At 49.0% G+C, this 13,541-nt stretch overlaps 7 protein-coding genes across 7 annotated transcripts; 4 read left to right on the top strand and 3 right to left on the bottom strand.

Moving 5' to 3' along the window:
• Nucleotides 1–799: 799 nt before the first annotated feature.
• N7520_011423 (FAD-dependent oxidoreductase) lies at nt 800–1,980 on the top strand (the record flags this gene model as incomplete). The annotated part of the gene is made up of 3 exons (XM_057145356.1): nt 800–831; nt 902–1,488; nt 1,550–1,980. 3 exons carry the CDS (start codon nt 800–802, stop codon nt 1,978–1,980), a joined length of 1,050 nt encoding a protein of 349 aa, XP_056991110.1.
• A 527-nt stretch (nt 1,981–2,507) lies between these two features.
• N7520_011422 (translation machinery-associated protein TMA46) lies at nt 2,508–3,784 on the bottom strand (the record flags this gene model as incomplete). The annotated part of the gene is made up of 4 exons (XM_057145355.1): nt 2,508–2,922; nt 2,988–3,535; nt 3,632–3,649; nt 3,728–3,784. The coding sequence occupies 4 exons, from the start codon at nt 3,782–3,784 to the stop codon at nt 2,508–2,510; spliced, it is 1,038 nt and encodes a 345-aa protein (XP_056991109.1).
• Nucleotides 3,785–4,678: 894 nt separating this feature from the next.
• wos2 (Hsp90 cochaperone SBA1) lies at nt 4,679–5,675 on the bottom strand (the record flags this gene model as incomplete). Its single annotated transcript, XM_057145354.1, has 4 exons — nt 4,679–4,735; nt 4,804–5,070; nt 5,125–5,450; nt 5,654–5,675. The coding sequence occupies 4 exons, from the start codon at nt 5,673–5,675 to the stop codon at nt 4,679–4,681; spliced, it is 672 nt and encodes a 223-aa protein (XP_056991108.1).
• A 522-nt stretch (nt 5,676–6,197) lies between these two features.
• Nucleotides 6,198–6,952, top strand: N7520_011420 (ESCRT-III subunit protein VPS24; the record flags this gene model as incomplete). Its single annotated transcript, XM_057145353.1, has 2 exons — nt 6,198–6,245; nt 6,305–6,952. The coding sequence occupies 2 exons, from the start codon at nt 6,198–6,200 to the stop codon at nt 6,950–6,952; spliced, it is 696 nt and encodes a 231-aa protein (XP_056991107.1).
• A 610-nt stretch (nt 6,953–7,562) lies between these two features.
• Nucleotides 7,563–9,518, top strand: N7520_011419 (putative RNA annealing protein Yra1; the record flags this gene model as incomplete). The annotated part of the gene is made up of 6 exons (XM_057145352.1): nt 7,563–7,769; nt 7,822–7,851; nt 8,847–9,011; nt 9,066–9,139; nt 9,197–9,464; nt 9,516–9,518. 6 exons carry the CDS (start codon nt 7,563–7,565, stop codon nt 9,516–9,518), a joined length of 747 nt encoding a protein of 248 aa, XP_056991106.1.
• A 501-nt stretch (nt 9,519–10,019) lies between these two features.
• On the bottom strand, nt 10,020–10,771 carry N7520_011418 (EF-hand superfamily Ca2+-modulated protein; the record flags this gene model as incomplete). The annotated part of the gene is made up of 3 exons (XM_057145351.1): nt 10,020–10,386; nt 10,497–10,702; nt 10,769–10,771. The coding sequence occupies 3 exons, from the start codon at nt 10,769–10,771 to the stop codon at nt 10,020–10,022; spliced, it is 576 nt and encodes a 191-aa protein (XP_056991105.1).
• Nucleotides 10,772–11,406: 635 nt separating this feature from the next.
• Nucleotides 11,407–13,354, top strand: N7520_011417 (bifunctional C97 family peptidase/thioredoxin family protein; the record flags this gene model as incomplete). The annotated part of the gene is made up of 4 exons (XM_057145350.1): nt 11,407–11,442; nt 11,496–11,510; nt 11,579–11,800; nt 11,855–13,354. The coding sequence occupies 4 exons, from the start codon at nt 11,407–11,409 to the stop codon at nt 13,352–13,354; spliced, it is 1,773 nt and encodes a 590-aa protein (XP_056991104.1).
• Between the last annotated feature and the right edge of the window lie 187 nt (nt 13,355–13,541).

Raw genomic sequence — 13,541 nt, 5'->3', positions numbered from 1 at the left:
GAGGTAGGGAAAGTATAAGTGGTAACTTTATTGAGGGTCTTCAAGGCAGCCTATGGAATTTCCGTAAATAACTCAAACGGAGATATCTCTTGACCGTTTCTCCCCCTGGGGTTTCATGCTAAATTTCGAGGGAGATTATGCGATGATCGTGGGTTTGCGTTTCTTTCTCTTCATGCAAATAGGGGTACTCCGTACAGATGTCTGGCCTGATGTGATGTGACTGTGTGCTTTCCAGCCGGGGTCTTGCTTGCTGCACATCAAGCACATTCCATTATATCGTACGTTCCTACAGGAGCTTGGGCCTCCAAGTGGTATCGGGGAGAGGGACAAGACACACCCGCAGACTTTTGCAATCGAACTTGGAAGGGAGACTGCGTTGCACGATCCGGTGATCAATCTCAATTTTCACTTGCCTTGAATTGGTAAGAGTTGCGGAAAATCAAGTTGGAGCGGTTATGTTGATCAGACGCATCCAGTGACCCAATGTCACATTCATCATCCATATAAGATCCAAATTTATCACGAGATGCACCTTATATCAAGCCTCATAATTTATACAGTAGGGAATCTTTCTCGAAATTTCTATTCTAGTTGACCTGGTGACTTGACTCTTTAGCCTGTGATGACCACCTCTATATCCCCCGCTCTCTCGTATCTCGTGCGGGGCTTATCTGACTCACTCAACTCCAGTCAGCCTCGACGTCAGCCTCGACGACCATAAAATTGAATTGTTGATCAACAGTTCACGTATGATCCATTCGCGACTTTTCCCGCTATAACTCAATTATCTAACATTAAAATGTCCGACCACGAGACCATCGTGATCATAGGGTAAATTCTTAATCCTAAACGATCCGCAATATTAATTTCACAACTCAACAATGAATTAACAATATCACAGAGCCGGTGTAATAGGCCTATCAACCGCACTATGTCTCCAACAACACCTAAGTCCCACACAATCAGTCATTCTAGTTGCCAGAGACTTCCCTTCCGACACTTCCGTCAACTATGCCTCCCCATGGGCCGGAGCGCATTATCGGCCCGTCCCGGGGTCCTCGCCACAAGCGCTCCGTGAGGCAGGCCAGGCGCAGCGTACTTATGAGTTTATGAAGCGAGTCGCCGCTGATGAGCCGGGCGCGGGTGTCAGCTTCATACAGGGCGTTGAGCACCTCGAAGCTCCGCCGGTTGACTACTTGGATGCGCAAAGTGTGCGGAATGTTTATGACCATCTTGATGGATTCCGTCATCTTGCGAGTGAAGAGGTGCCTGATGGTGTGAAATGGGGTGTGCAGTATGGGACCTATGTGGTTAATTCTCCAGTTTATTGTGCGCATATGCTAAGGAAGTTTGTCTTGAAGGGTGGGGAGACCAGACAGTATACTCTTGCGAATATCAAAGAGGCATTTTCTTTAGCGCCGAATGTGAGGACTGTGGTTAATTGTTCAGGGGTTGGATTTGACGATCCAAAATCGATGATTATCAGAGGTATGATTGATTCCCTGGGACTGCATCGTTGAGGGTTATGTGCTGATGGAAGGCTCTCCAGGTCAAACATGCCTCGTTCGCAATCCTGTCTCGGCGACTATCACACGCCAAAATGAGGATGGATCCTGGTCATTTTGTATCCCACGTCCACTAGATGGTGGGACAGTCATTGGCGGGACGAAGGAGATAGATAACTGGGACCCCAATCCGTCATTGGAGACTCGAGCAAGACTCCTTGCTAATGCGACGAAGTGGTTCCCTTTTACCACAGATAGTGGTGGCAAGTTTGATGTGATTCGTGATATAGTCGGGAGAAGACCTGCCCGGGAGGGCGGGATGCGCATTGAAGTTGAGAACCTTGGGGATGGTAAGCGGGTGGTTCATGCATATGGTGCTGGGGGACGTGGCTTCGAGCTCTCGCGAGGTGTGGCGGAGGACACTGCCGCGTTGATGCTGGAGAATGGAATTTTGCAAGAGAAGGCGGCGCTGTAGTGACTAGTGATTACCTAGACAAATACCTGGTTTGCTATGATGTAGCCGATTGTCTACGTTTAGCGGCCGCAATTGGGCATAGGTGTACAATGTTCGAGTTTATTTCGTCATCAACTTGGAAATCATGCAATACTGGGAATAAACGGACTTTTTGCTACCAAAGCAAGCTGTCATAACAAGATATCAGTCGTTGAATCTTCCGTCACATAAGACACAGGATCTTCTGGAAACCCTCTGCCCTCGTTACCACCCACCTGCCATACTTCTTTCCTTAACAACTAGTGGTTTAAAGAGGATAGAATGAACAAGGTGACTGAGTGAGCCTTGAGTGACATGACGAGGCCATACAATGCAACCATCCGGTGTATGAGGAAACGCCGAATAGTAGACTGTAGCGATCACTCGTCACTGAGATCCGGTCCCCGTGGGCCGACACCGGCCTGTGTATAGTCGGTATTCGGGATCCGATAGGGAACGGTCCCTTCTCATGGGCTCACGAAACTGGTCTCGCGAGGAAGTGAGGGGGCTCAGCCCGCCGTTGGCACTTCGATACCAGGGATACCATTAAGCTTGCCCATTCGCTCCTCTTCCTTCTGCTCACGTAGTCTCTCAGTTTCTTCACGCAGCGCATCCAAGTTGAATCCGTCGTCATCGTCATCCGAATCTTCATCGCTGCTTCCCTCCTCGTCTTTCCAGTCACCAGCCTCGAACAGCGAGCGACCAGTTGCCTCCTTGGCCTTCTGTGCTTGCTCCTCAGCTGCCTTCTTGCTCAGGCGCTCTTTCTTCCACTTCTCGAAGGTCTCCGGTGTGACCGGTGTCAATTTACCGGTCAAGAGATGCCGTTCAGACTCCAGCCAGTCTTCCAAAGTGAGGGTGTTCAGCGGTGACTTGTCCATTAGGGCCTTCTCAGCTGCCTTCTGCTCCTTGGTCTTGAGGATGAATCTGTTGAGATGAAGATTAGCACCGCGAGCAAGGAACATAATAAGCAAAAGGTAAGTTCCACATACCCTGGAGGCAAGCTGTGCTTATACATGCATTTATCACCACCATTTGGACAAGTCCAGAACCAACCATACTTCTGGTTCTCCACAGCTTCAATAAAGAACTTGCAGACCTTGTCGGTAGTTGTCCGTGGGTTTCCATGTTTGCTCAAGACGACACTGCGCAACTTCTCCTCGTCCCATTGATCCATGGTATCAGCCTTCTTAGTGTCCTCCTCACCCTCGGCTTCACGCGAGTCGGTGTAAAGATCCTTCTTAGCCGCCTTGCGCTCAATATTCAAGTCGTGACTGAACTTGCACTTGCGACCCTTCTCACAACCACCCTTCTTGTGGAACTGGCACAGAACAGTCTTTGGGTCAACACCGAAAGGAACCTTCTGTACCTGAACAGGCTTGAACAGCTCTGCCGCTTCCCGCTTGGCATCCTCAGCGGCCTTCTTTTCAGCCTCGCGCTGGGCCTTCTCAGCGGCTCTTTTCTTCTCTTCGGGGTTTTTGTTGGACGCGGCTTGCGCTTGCAACTGAGTAATCTGTCTCTTGGCGGCTCCTCCTTTTTTCTGTTTAGTGTGTTAGTCAGTTCTGTTGTGGGGGCTTTGTGGCAGAGTTGATATTTGGAGCGTGTAGGGCGTGTGGATTTTTTTCCGGTGACGTACATTTTTCATGCCAAAGGTCTATGAAGGATTCGAGCGTTAGTGATCATTCACAGAACTTGGGAAAAATTCCCATAGGTCATATAGTACGACACGAACCTTGTCATCGACGGTCTTGACCTTCTTCTTAGGCTGGTCGGCCTTTTTGGGAGCCATAGTGACGGATTGGGCTGTGAAGCCGTGTAAATGGGAAAGAAAAAATTTAGGAATGCGCCCGGTCGCGCGAGTCGCTGTTCAAAATGGAAAGAACGCTGATGCAACCCAAAAGAAAGACGGGGAAAAAGCCCAGAAGGGAGGTCAGGGCAGTGTATGCTGTAGAAAGCTGTTGAAGAGAGAGCGAGAGACCCTCCACAAATTCGAGGGGTGAGAAGTGTGGCGGCACAATCTGTGACTGACCAATGACCGCCCGGGCCGTTCAAGTATATTCCAAGGATTGAAGTCAACGCAACCCCATGTAATTCTCAGTATAGGATGGAATACAAGTGATGAAGAATAATTCTAGATTTTATAGTCTTTGTGCCCTTTTCTACGAATTTATCCCTTAGTCTATGTAATTATGTGTGGTGAAGTGAACATGCTTGACTTGGAGGGACCATTTGCGTCATAGCTCCAGTTCTCCCACACACCACATCGCACTGTGGGAACATTCCAGCCCTCGTTTTCTTATTTCTTTTCTTAGTTCCAAGGCTGATAAAGTGAAATGCCAAGATAATTCGCATATTTTTACATTCGAGGATTTGATTGAATTTTTGATTTTGATTTGTAGGAAAACATTCTTGCTGAGCGGGCTTGTACCTACCTCAGTAGACAAGTTCTCCGTTTCTTGCCTACATGTATTCCTAAAGATGTATCCCCAAAGATAGATTAATCAGACTGAGAGTCAATTGATTGGGTCAAGCCACTCTCTACAAACATGAGACATCCCAAGCAGCTAAAGAAAAAGAGAAAGAAAAGTATCCGGCATACCATCCTGCAGGCGCCTGAATGCACCCGTATTTTTCATTTCTGGTCGTCATAGATATTCCGAGGGCAGCTATTCTTATGATATATTTAAGAAACCTCCTGAATCTTGGAGGACTTCTCGTCCTCGAGCTCGGGAAGGTCCTCCTGTAGCGTCATGGTTAGCAGGTGTATCATTTAGAGACGATCGAGCCTCCAAGGCCAATGTTACTCACATCCTCCTCCTCCTCAGCAGCCGCACCACCGGCGCCGCCAGACAAAGCACTGAGGTCGGGCATGCCACCGGCACCACCCATCATGCTGGTCAGATCAGGCATGCCACCTTCGCCGCCGCCCATCATGCCACCGAGCTTGGAGAAGTCAATGTTGCCCAGGCCACCCTCGCCGCCCATGCCACCCATACCGCCCTGTTCGCCCATGCCACCGAAGTTGTTGGCATAGTCATCCTCACCAGCCTCATCCTGCTCATCCTCATCGACCCACTAGATTTGGGTCAGTCCAGTATCTCACGAAATTCAACTGGGGAGAATACGTACCTTGTCGAAGTCGGTCTTCAGGAAGTGAACCTTCTTGCTGTCCTTCAGGAGACGGGGCCAGAACTCCTCCTTCAGCTCCTTCTTGCGCAGAACCAGCTCGACTTCACGCTCGGTGTGGTTCACTTTGCTGTTTTCGGGGTCGATCTCGGCGTAGAGGTCCAGCGATACGGAGTATGTGACGCCCTTGCCGGAGGCACCAGTGAAAGAGACGTTGGTGGGGGTGAGCTTGAGCTCGGCCTTCTCCTTGGGGACTTGAGCAGCCTTGATGCTCACGTAGAGGTAGTTGCGCTCGGCATCATCGGCCGAAGAGCGCTGCGCCCAGGTAACTGAAAAACCAAATAATTTCCATGTTAGCCTTCTTTTTCTTCTTTTTCACAATCTCCAAAAATCCATCGGAGCCGAATTGCAAAAAGCCGCGCCCCGCCAAATATTCAGGGACTTGAATAACGTCATAGTGGTTTTGCTTGCAAAATGTGCAGGTCCGAGTGTTTGGAGCAGAGCGGGGAAGTTGAGAGCTATCACAACCTACCTTCGGGGTGCACGGTAGCCATGGTAGATAGATGAGAAAAGTATGATCCGAGATTATTCGAAAGATGGAAAAAGGAAATGAGGCTTTGAAAGAGATGGAATAGTGAAGCGTAGTGTGAAGAAGGAGAAGCTCACGTTGAGAGCGTGCACCGCATTGACTTCACCTAATGCTAGAATGTACTGGAAGCACGGAACCTGTTTGCTTGGTTTGTTGCTTGTTGGAGCCTTGTTAGTCAGGCATTAGATTGAAAGCGTCGCAGGGTATGTGACTAAGCCATGTTCCCCTCCAAGTTGCCGCAGGCGGTCGCAATCCTGATAAGACATACACACGGAGCTCGAGCATTCCTATTGAATGGTTCTGCTCGTTCTCGGTGTCTCCTATCCCAGAATTATTCCTACCTCGTCGCTTTCTGCGGAGGATGCGCCTAGACCATCAATAATCCCGACCCAAGACCTTCAATCTACGATTTTGGTTTCAGACCAGCCTGAAGGCCCATACTTCTCTGATTTGTTGAATTTGTCCTAGCGACAATAGCTATACCATTATGGAATCTTTAAAGGCAGTCTTCTTTGGGCCTGACCCCCAAGTTCAGGTAGGCAGGACACCCGTTAACTGTCAGGTAACACCGCATTCAGTTCAATCCACTGACAGGCAGATTATCAGATGAGAAAATGCAATTCCCTTATTCGCGCAAATACCCGGCAACTCGATCGAGACCTTGCTCAGCTCAAAGCCCTTGATAATAAGACCCGACAGTTCATCATTAATTCCTCCAAGCGAGCCCAGCGAAACCCATCGCAAGCCAAACAGGCAAATAGTGAAACCAAGACCTTTGCCCGAGAACTGGTGCGGATTCGGAAACAAACCTCGCGGTTAAACACGAGCCGGGCCCAACTACAGAGTGTTGGGATGCAGGTCAACGAGGCCTTCTCCGTTCGCAAGATCCAAGGCAGCCTGAAGAAGTCGACGGCCATCATGAAGGATGTGAATATGCTGGTGCGAATGCCGGAGCTGCAAAACACGATGCATCAGCTCTCTGCAGAGCTGGTGAAGGCCGGGATCATTGAAGAAATGGTGGAGGACGCCATGCCTATTGATGATATGCTCGAATCGGAGGACCTCGAGGCCGAAGAACAGGTAGACAAGATTTTACAGGAGATTTTGCAGAGCAAACTTTCCCAGGCACCGGCCAAGCCCGAGTCGCCTGTCGAAGAGGCCCCTGTTGCTGAGCCTGAATTCGAGGACCAGGAGGCCACCCTAGAATCAATGCGGGATCGCTTGGAAGCTCTGAAGAGTTAATGTACTATTGGAAGTCCTTTATTTTCACTGTTTATTTCCCTTTTTATTCTTTGAAAGCGCCCCGTCCATGTACCTCTTCCTTTGTTAATTTTGGGAGGAGCCCAAGTCAAGATCCTATCATCTGTGTATGCAGGCTGGACCTACATAGAATGAATGAGTTTCAACTTCTGTTTCATCCAATCATTGTATGTACAGTTCACTTACTATTTTCAAGCCTACTCCTGAACTTGATTTACTAGAATATAGGAGAATGTTAGATAGTTATTATGTAAACCAAGGAATTACGTAAGGGTTGTTGAAATGCATGATATCAGCCTCGCTGCAAACACTGCAAACATCGCCGCCTGTAGTGCCCGACTCCAAGAATAGACTAGCGTGTCGCCCGCGCCCCATTGACTCCCTTTCCCAACCCAACTTGGCTCATTCACGCTCTGTCTTCTGCTTCATCCACGGTAGAAACAGCCCATCTATCAAGTTCTAACCCAACATCTCTACCGACCTTCTCTTTAAGGTCGATATCAATTTTCGAGCGCATTTCTCATCGACGCGTTCTTCCCGCGACTTCTTCAAACCGCCAGCTTTTCCCGTCTCTTCTCACAACCTCTTCATCATGTCTGCCAACCTGGACAAGTCCCTCGATGACCTCGTCGGTAACCGCCGCCGCAACGTTCGCGCCGGTCGCAACAACCGTCGTGGCGCTGCGAAAGCCTCTGTCGGAGGTGTGAAGAAATCTGCCAAGGCAACCAAGCCGGCCGCAAAGGCTGTCCACCCTACTCCTGCGCCAACTGCTTCTAGCAAGATCATCGTGAGCGGATTGGTATGTTCGATTATTTATTTATTCTGTCTGATCTATATGCTGACTTGTCCAGCCTGCCGATGTGTCTGAGGGCAATATCAAGGTATGTTGATCTAGAGGCCTTCGCCTTGGCTGTGATCGCCATCTTTGCTTTCGAATTCTTCGAGGTGCAACCAACTTCGACTCGTGTTCCGACCTGCCACTCCTCCTATACCCCCTTATGGTGGTTGTCGCCCCGTGTATGGCACAGACAGGTTGCTCCTTCCAAAATTGCTTCTGCGCATTCTCTGGCTGGCATCGTATGAAGTGGGAAGTTGAGCGCTGTCTAGTACTCTGTCAAGAAGCTTTTTTCTATGTCAAAGTTTTCTCAAGGCGATTTGCCCGCCTTGCGAATTCTGAGTACTGTGCCAAGGATAGGAGATCGAAAGATTCCTTCATGACCCGCTTTTCAAAATCCCGCTCCACTCTTTTTCCTACTTTACGTTGTTAGCTTCAGAGGGACATCAGCGAGCGCACCAGTGAACCAGCGGAGATTCTTTATGGCGAGAGGTTCTGACACCTACGGACTGGCTTGTCTTCTTGAGCTTCCAATTCGGGACTCTCACTGCCTCATGGGGTGAATCCCATCACAGTGATATGAAGCAGTCATCACCTGTGATCAACCACCCATCTCGTTACTTGGAGTACGATTATGAGGACATGACAAAACTCCGGGCTAGTGACATGCAGTGGGTGTGGGTTAGCATGTAGATTGCCCTTTCGGAGCAAAACCTGGTACTTGTGGCACTCGATTGATTGATTTTGAACTTTGGAATGCTTTTGAACGAAATGATTGGGTATTTGGGTTGGAATTGCGATTCACTGTGGGCAACGGTATCATGTATAAGTGGGCGGTCTTGCATATCGCACCAGTGGAAACTGTGTCATGAAATTTTGGCATTGGGGCTGGGTCAATGGATCACCGCCGTGTGCTCGCTGATGCTCTCGCCGATGGATTGTCTATGTTCACGAGTCGCCGTTGTTTGCCTTCAACACTCGATCACTGTCGATAAAGCTGAAACTATCAGACATAATACTGATCGTCTATCTACGCTTTAGGAATACTTCACCAAGTCTGCAGGTCCCATCAAGAAGGTGATGCTCACCTATAACCAGAACGGTACCAGCCGAGGCATTGCTTCGATCATCTTCGCCAAAGCCGACACCGCTGCGAAGGCTGCCAAGGAGCTTAATGGACTTCTGGTTGATGGCCGTGCCATGAAGGTTCGGAATAATCCCTCAATATAATGGTTTCCAATTATTGACCGTTGTCAACAGATCGAGGTTGTTTACGATGCCTCTCACGCCCCGGCGGTTCCCGCTCCCAAGCCCCTCAACGAGCGCATCGCTGCGTAAGTGTCTTCCTATGTCCCACTACATGTGGTGTCCAGGCGCTAACCCTTGAACAGTCAGAAGGCCAAGGCCAAGCCTAAGCCCGCCACTGTCACCAAGGCAGCCAACACCAACACCAACACTGCTACCCGTGGTCGTGGTGGCCGCGGCGCTCGTGGCCGCAACCCCGGTCGTGGCAAGCCCAAGAGTATCGAGGAGCTTGATGCTGAGATGGTCGACTATTTTGCTGGTGGTGAGACTGCCCCTGCTGACAACAGTGTCCCCGTCAATGGAGCTGCTCCTCAGGCCACCGTTGGTGAGGACCAGGGCATGGCCGAGATTTCCGTGAGTACTTTTATATTCCGAATCCTCGCTACTATACTAACAAACCGTCAGTGAATTTCGTGACAACATATTTCACGCAATGTCTTTTGCTTTCCTTCGCCAGATCTGGTGTGCAATCCTGGCTTTTTCTCGAGGGGGTTTGATAGTTGATGCGCGGGCCATATCTTCTGCCGTTCTTCCTCGTACCTCTTATTTTCATGTTCGTCCTTGGGCATTTTTTTTTTTGGGTTTTTTTATTTTTATTTTTTTCTTGTCATGGGACTTAATTTTTTCAGTGACAGACCAATGGTTAGGAGAATGGCATGTATCTACAAACGACAAACAACATTCAAAGCGAATATCTTGCTACTCACCTGTTACGTGTCAACTAAGTCATTTGTTTATCTTGGAAATCCCAATACATTCACCACGCTATGCAACTATTAGTAACGCCATAAGTCCATGGCACAATAAACGCCAAACGGAACCTTATTTCCTCGAATACAACCCAAATTAAACAAATGTACAATACTGCAGTTCCCCTCCCCTTGAAAGACCACCTCGTGGATGCACATTCTAGAAAACCCCCGCGCGCATCATGACATCATGGAACTGCTCTAGTGTAACACCCGCACTCAAGCCCGCGCCCCCATTAGCCTCAGCGATCATATCCTTAAGCAGATCATCATCTACCGAGTCCTCCTTCAGCTCGCGCGCAATGCGCCGTAGGTCTTTCAACGATATCGGCCCGTTTGTCCCGCGCGTGAAAAGCTGATACGCATGATCTACCTCCTCCGCCATGGCATCATCATCGCGCGACCGCAATTTGGCGGCTGCAACGGAGACAAACGGGCTATAGGGGATGTAGCCTGCGCTGGTAGGGTCGAGGGCGGAGAGAATCTCGGATAGTTCGGTTGAGTCTTCTGGGGGAAGGCCAAGGGCTCTGGTGAGATAAGATTGTTAGTATGTAGTTTGGGTAAAGCAGACGGAGAGAAAGAGAGAGTGACAAGATGTAAAATAGTGTCTGGGAGTATAGGTTGAGACTTTACATACACTAGTGCTTTGCGTACATCTTCTCGTGGGATGACACCCTCTTTCTCTGCAGGGAAGTCCTTGTGCTTATCAGCGAACAGATGGAATACCTCCTTTATTTCGTTCTCTTCTTCGGCACTGATATTGTTCTCTTTGGCGAGTTTGGAGGGGCGCGCACGCTTGGGACCTGCCGAGGAGGAGCTGGGAGCTCCGCGCCTCTGGGGAGGCTGTAGAGAGAGATAAGTGAGTTATGAATGTCGCTTAGTCTGCAGGAGTGGAAATGAATAGCTTACCATATCGGTATTCAAGAGAGGAAACACTGGCTGTCAATTTGGAGTAGCTTTGACTGTAGCTTTGAGCAAGAAGTGGAATGCGATGGGGCAGATGTGCAAGTGGGGCGGTGGCAGAAAAAAAGAGGGTTATATTTCACTTCGGACTGATCATAGTGTCCTTCGGGACATTTGGTCAAATGAAAATATACAGAGAAGATTAGCATGGCCCCTGCACTAAGGATGACACGCTCAATCAAAGAGAAGCTACCAGTTTTTTTTTTCCTTGCTGAAGCTTCGTTGAGGTGTGAGGCCATGTTGAAGATTTGACGACTTGCGTTCGAAACCTCCTAGGAACGTTGCTTTTTCCCATTTTTTTTAGCACTGTTCACTAAAAAGAACAAAACATATTTCACCGGTCAAGGAGACCGTACAAAATTATTCACTCCGAGCATTTCAATTGCGCAATACTTAGGCAGCCTAAAGCTTAATTAGTACTTGTTTTTCATCATTTGATACTCACAAGTTTCTTTTTTCTTTAGAAAACAGTCGAAGGCATCCGAACCCAAAGTGCTGACGTGATCCGATTGGTGCCTGTGCAGCCCTCAAGGTTATCAATCCAGTTCCGCCCTTATGAAGTATCCAAACAATACATAACAGCCATGGATGTTGAGCTCTATGTCTATGACCTTTCCCAAGTAAGTAATCTGTCTACCTAAGCTCGCCATGCGGTCAGCTAATTATCTCACAGGGTCTCGCGCGCATGGTATGTACACATCAGCTCATAATACAACGAATATGCAGGAATATCCGCTCACATGTCATGAAATATAGTACTCTGCGGCCCTGACAGGGACTCAGATGGATGCGATCTACCATACGTCTATTGTGGTTGGTGGTATGGAGTATTATTTTGGCTCAGGGATCCAGACCGCTCTTCCTGGAAGTACTCATCATGGACAGCCAATGGAGAAGATACATTTGGGGTCGACAGAGCTCCCAGCTGATGTGATTGAAGAGTATCTTGGCTCTCTAGCTGAAGTTTATACCCCGGAGGTTAGTGACAACTCAACAGGATCTACATCATGCATGGAAGCTAATATTCTTTAGTCCTATGATCTGTTTCTTCACAACTGCAACAACTTCTCCCAGGATTTTGCCATGTTTCTCGTGGGCAAGAGCATCCCAGAGAAAATTCGGAGTTTGCCTAGCACATTTTTGAACACTCCCTTTGGACAAATGATGAAGCCCCAGATCGAGAGTGCGTTGAAGGGGGTTACCCAGGGCGGTGGTGCAGCCGCTATCCCAGGACCAAGTGCTGCACCAGTGTTGCGACCTGCACCTGTACCTCAATCCCCATTGGGCAAAGTCCGCGTTGTCAGCAACTTATCTCAGCTCGAGAGTGAGTTGGCTGCGGCGAAAAACTCTTGCGCAGTTATTTTCTTCACCTCGTCCACTTGCCCACATTGCAAGGTGGTCTACCCGACATACGATGAGCTCGCAGAAGAAGCTGGCGAGAGGGCCAGGCTTATTAAGGTTGATATCGGGTCAGCTTATGACGTGAGCATGAAGTACAGCGTGCGTGCAACCCCAACATTCATGACCTTTCTCAAAGGCCAAAAATTGGATCAGTGGTCCGGTGCCAATCCGCCACAGCTTCAAGGAAACGTACGCATGCTCCTCGAAATGGCCTACCCATCTCATCCTCACCGAAAGCTCCGACTGCCCAGTTTTCAGCGGCACATCACCAATTTTGTTATGTACAAAAAGGTCCCGCCACTGGACAAACTTGTGCAAAAACTACCGGTAGAGTTTAAGGATGCGGCAGGCATCGCACCAGTCATAGAGTTCATCAAAGACCGTTATTCGATAGACAACAAAGCTCCTGCAGCGGATACCCGAGTCCCAGATCTCCACACCTTTGCAACAGCTCTGCAATCGATATATTCAACGCTCCCAAGCGACTGTCACTTTGCAGTCGTGGATCTCATCCGTCTCCTATTCCTCGACCCCCGCGTGAGTGGCTATTTCGCCGAAGAGTCACAACACACCACCCTTCTTACCCTCCTCTCACCACTGTCAACCGAAGACCTCTCATTATGCCCTTACAACCTCCGGATCGTCGCCCTGCAGCTAGCCTGTAACCTCTTCAGTACCGCTCTTTATCCCTACCAGCTAGCCTCAACCTCCTCCCCCTTACGAGCGACTTGCCTCGCACTAGCAACAAACTCCCTCCTAGACTCACATGCAAACTTGCGCGTTGTGGCAGCCTCTTTTGCTTACAACCTCGCTGCATTCAATCACAATGCTCGTTTTGATGGCAAATCGGATCCACTACCCGAAGAGGACCAGGTTGAATTGCTCGCCTCTTTGTTGGAAGCGACTTCGCGTGAGGACCAGAGCGCCGAGGCTTTGCATGGTCTCCTTTTCGCCCTTGGCCTTTTTGTTTACGAGGCTGACTTGGACGGGTCGGTGATTGATCTCTGCCGCGCGATGGGCGTTGCAGAAACTGTTGCTGGCAAGTCGAAGATAGCAGCTCTGAAAAAAGAACCATTATTGAAGGAGGTAGGAGATGAGCTTTTTGGGAAGGGTTTGAGGACCAAGTCTTGAAATTAATTGTGATGTTTCCGGTATTTCTTTCTTAAGATATCTATAGTTTGATTTAAATACCAAAGCTTATTTTCTGAAGAGAGTTACTGGGCGTGAACTGTAAAACGAGGAAGCTCATTTTCAGACTGTTACACTCACAGGCAGCTAAGTCAAAGTCAAAAGCCACACGTAGATACATAAAATAACG

The sequence above is a fragment of the Penicillium odoratum genome, assembly GCF_028828045.1.
Source record: "Penicillium odoratum strain IBT 22623 chromosome Unknown utg000008l_segment0_segment0, whole genome shotgun sequence".
NCBI lineage: Eukaryota > Fungi > Ascomycota > Eurotiomycetes > Eurotiales > Aspergillaceae > Penicillium > Penicillium odoratum.
The sequence above is the reverse complement of the archived record's forward strand: the minus strand, read 5'-3'. Positions and strand labels throughout refer to the sequence as shown.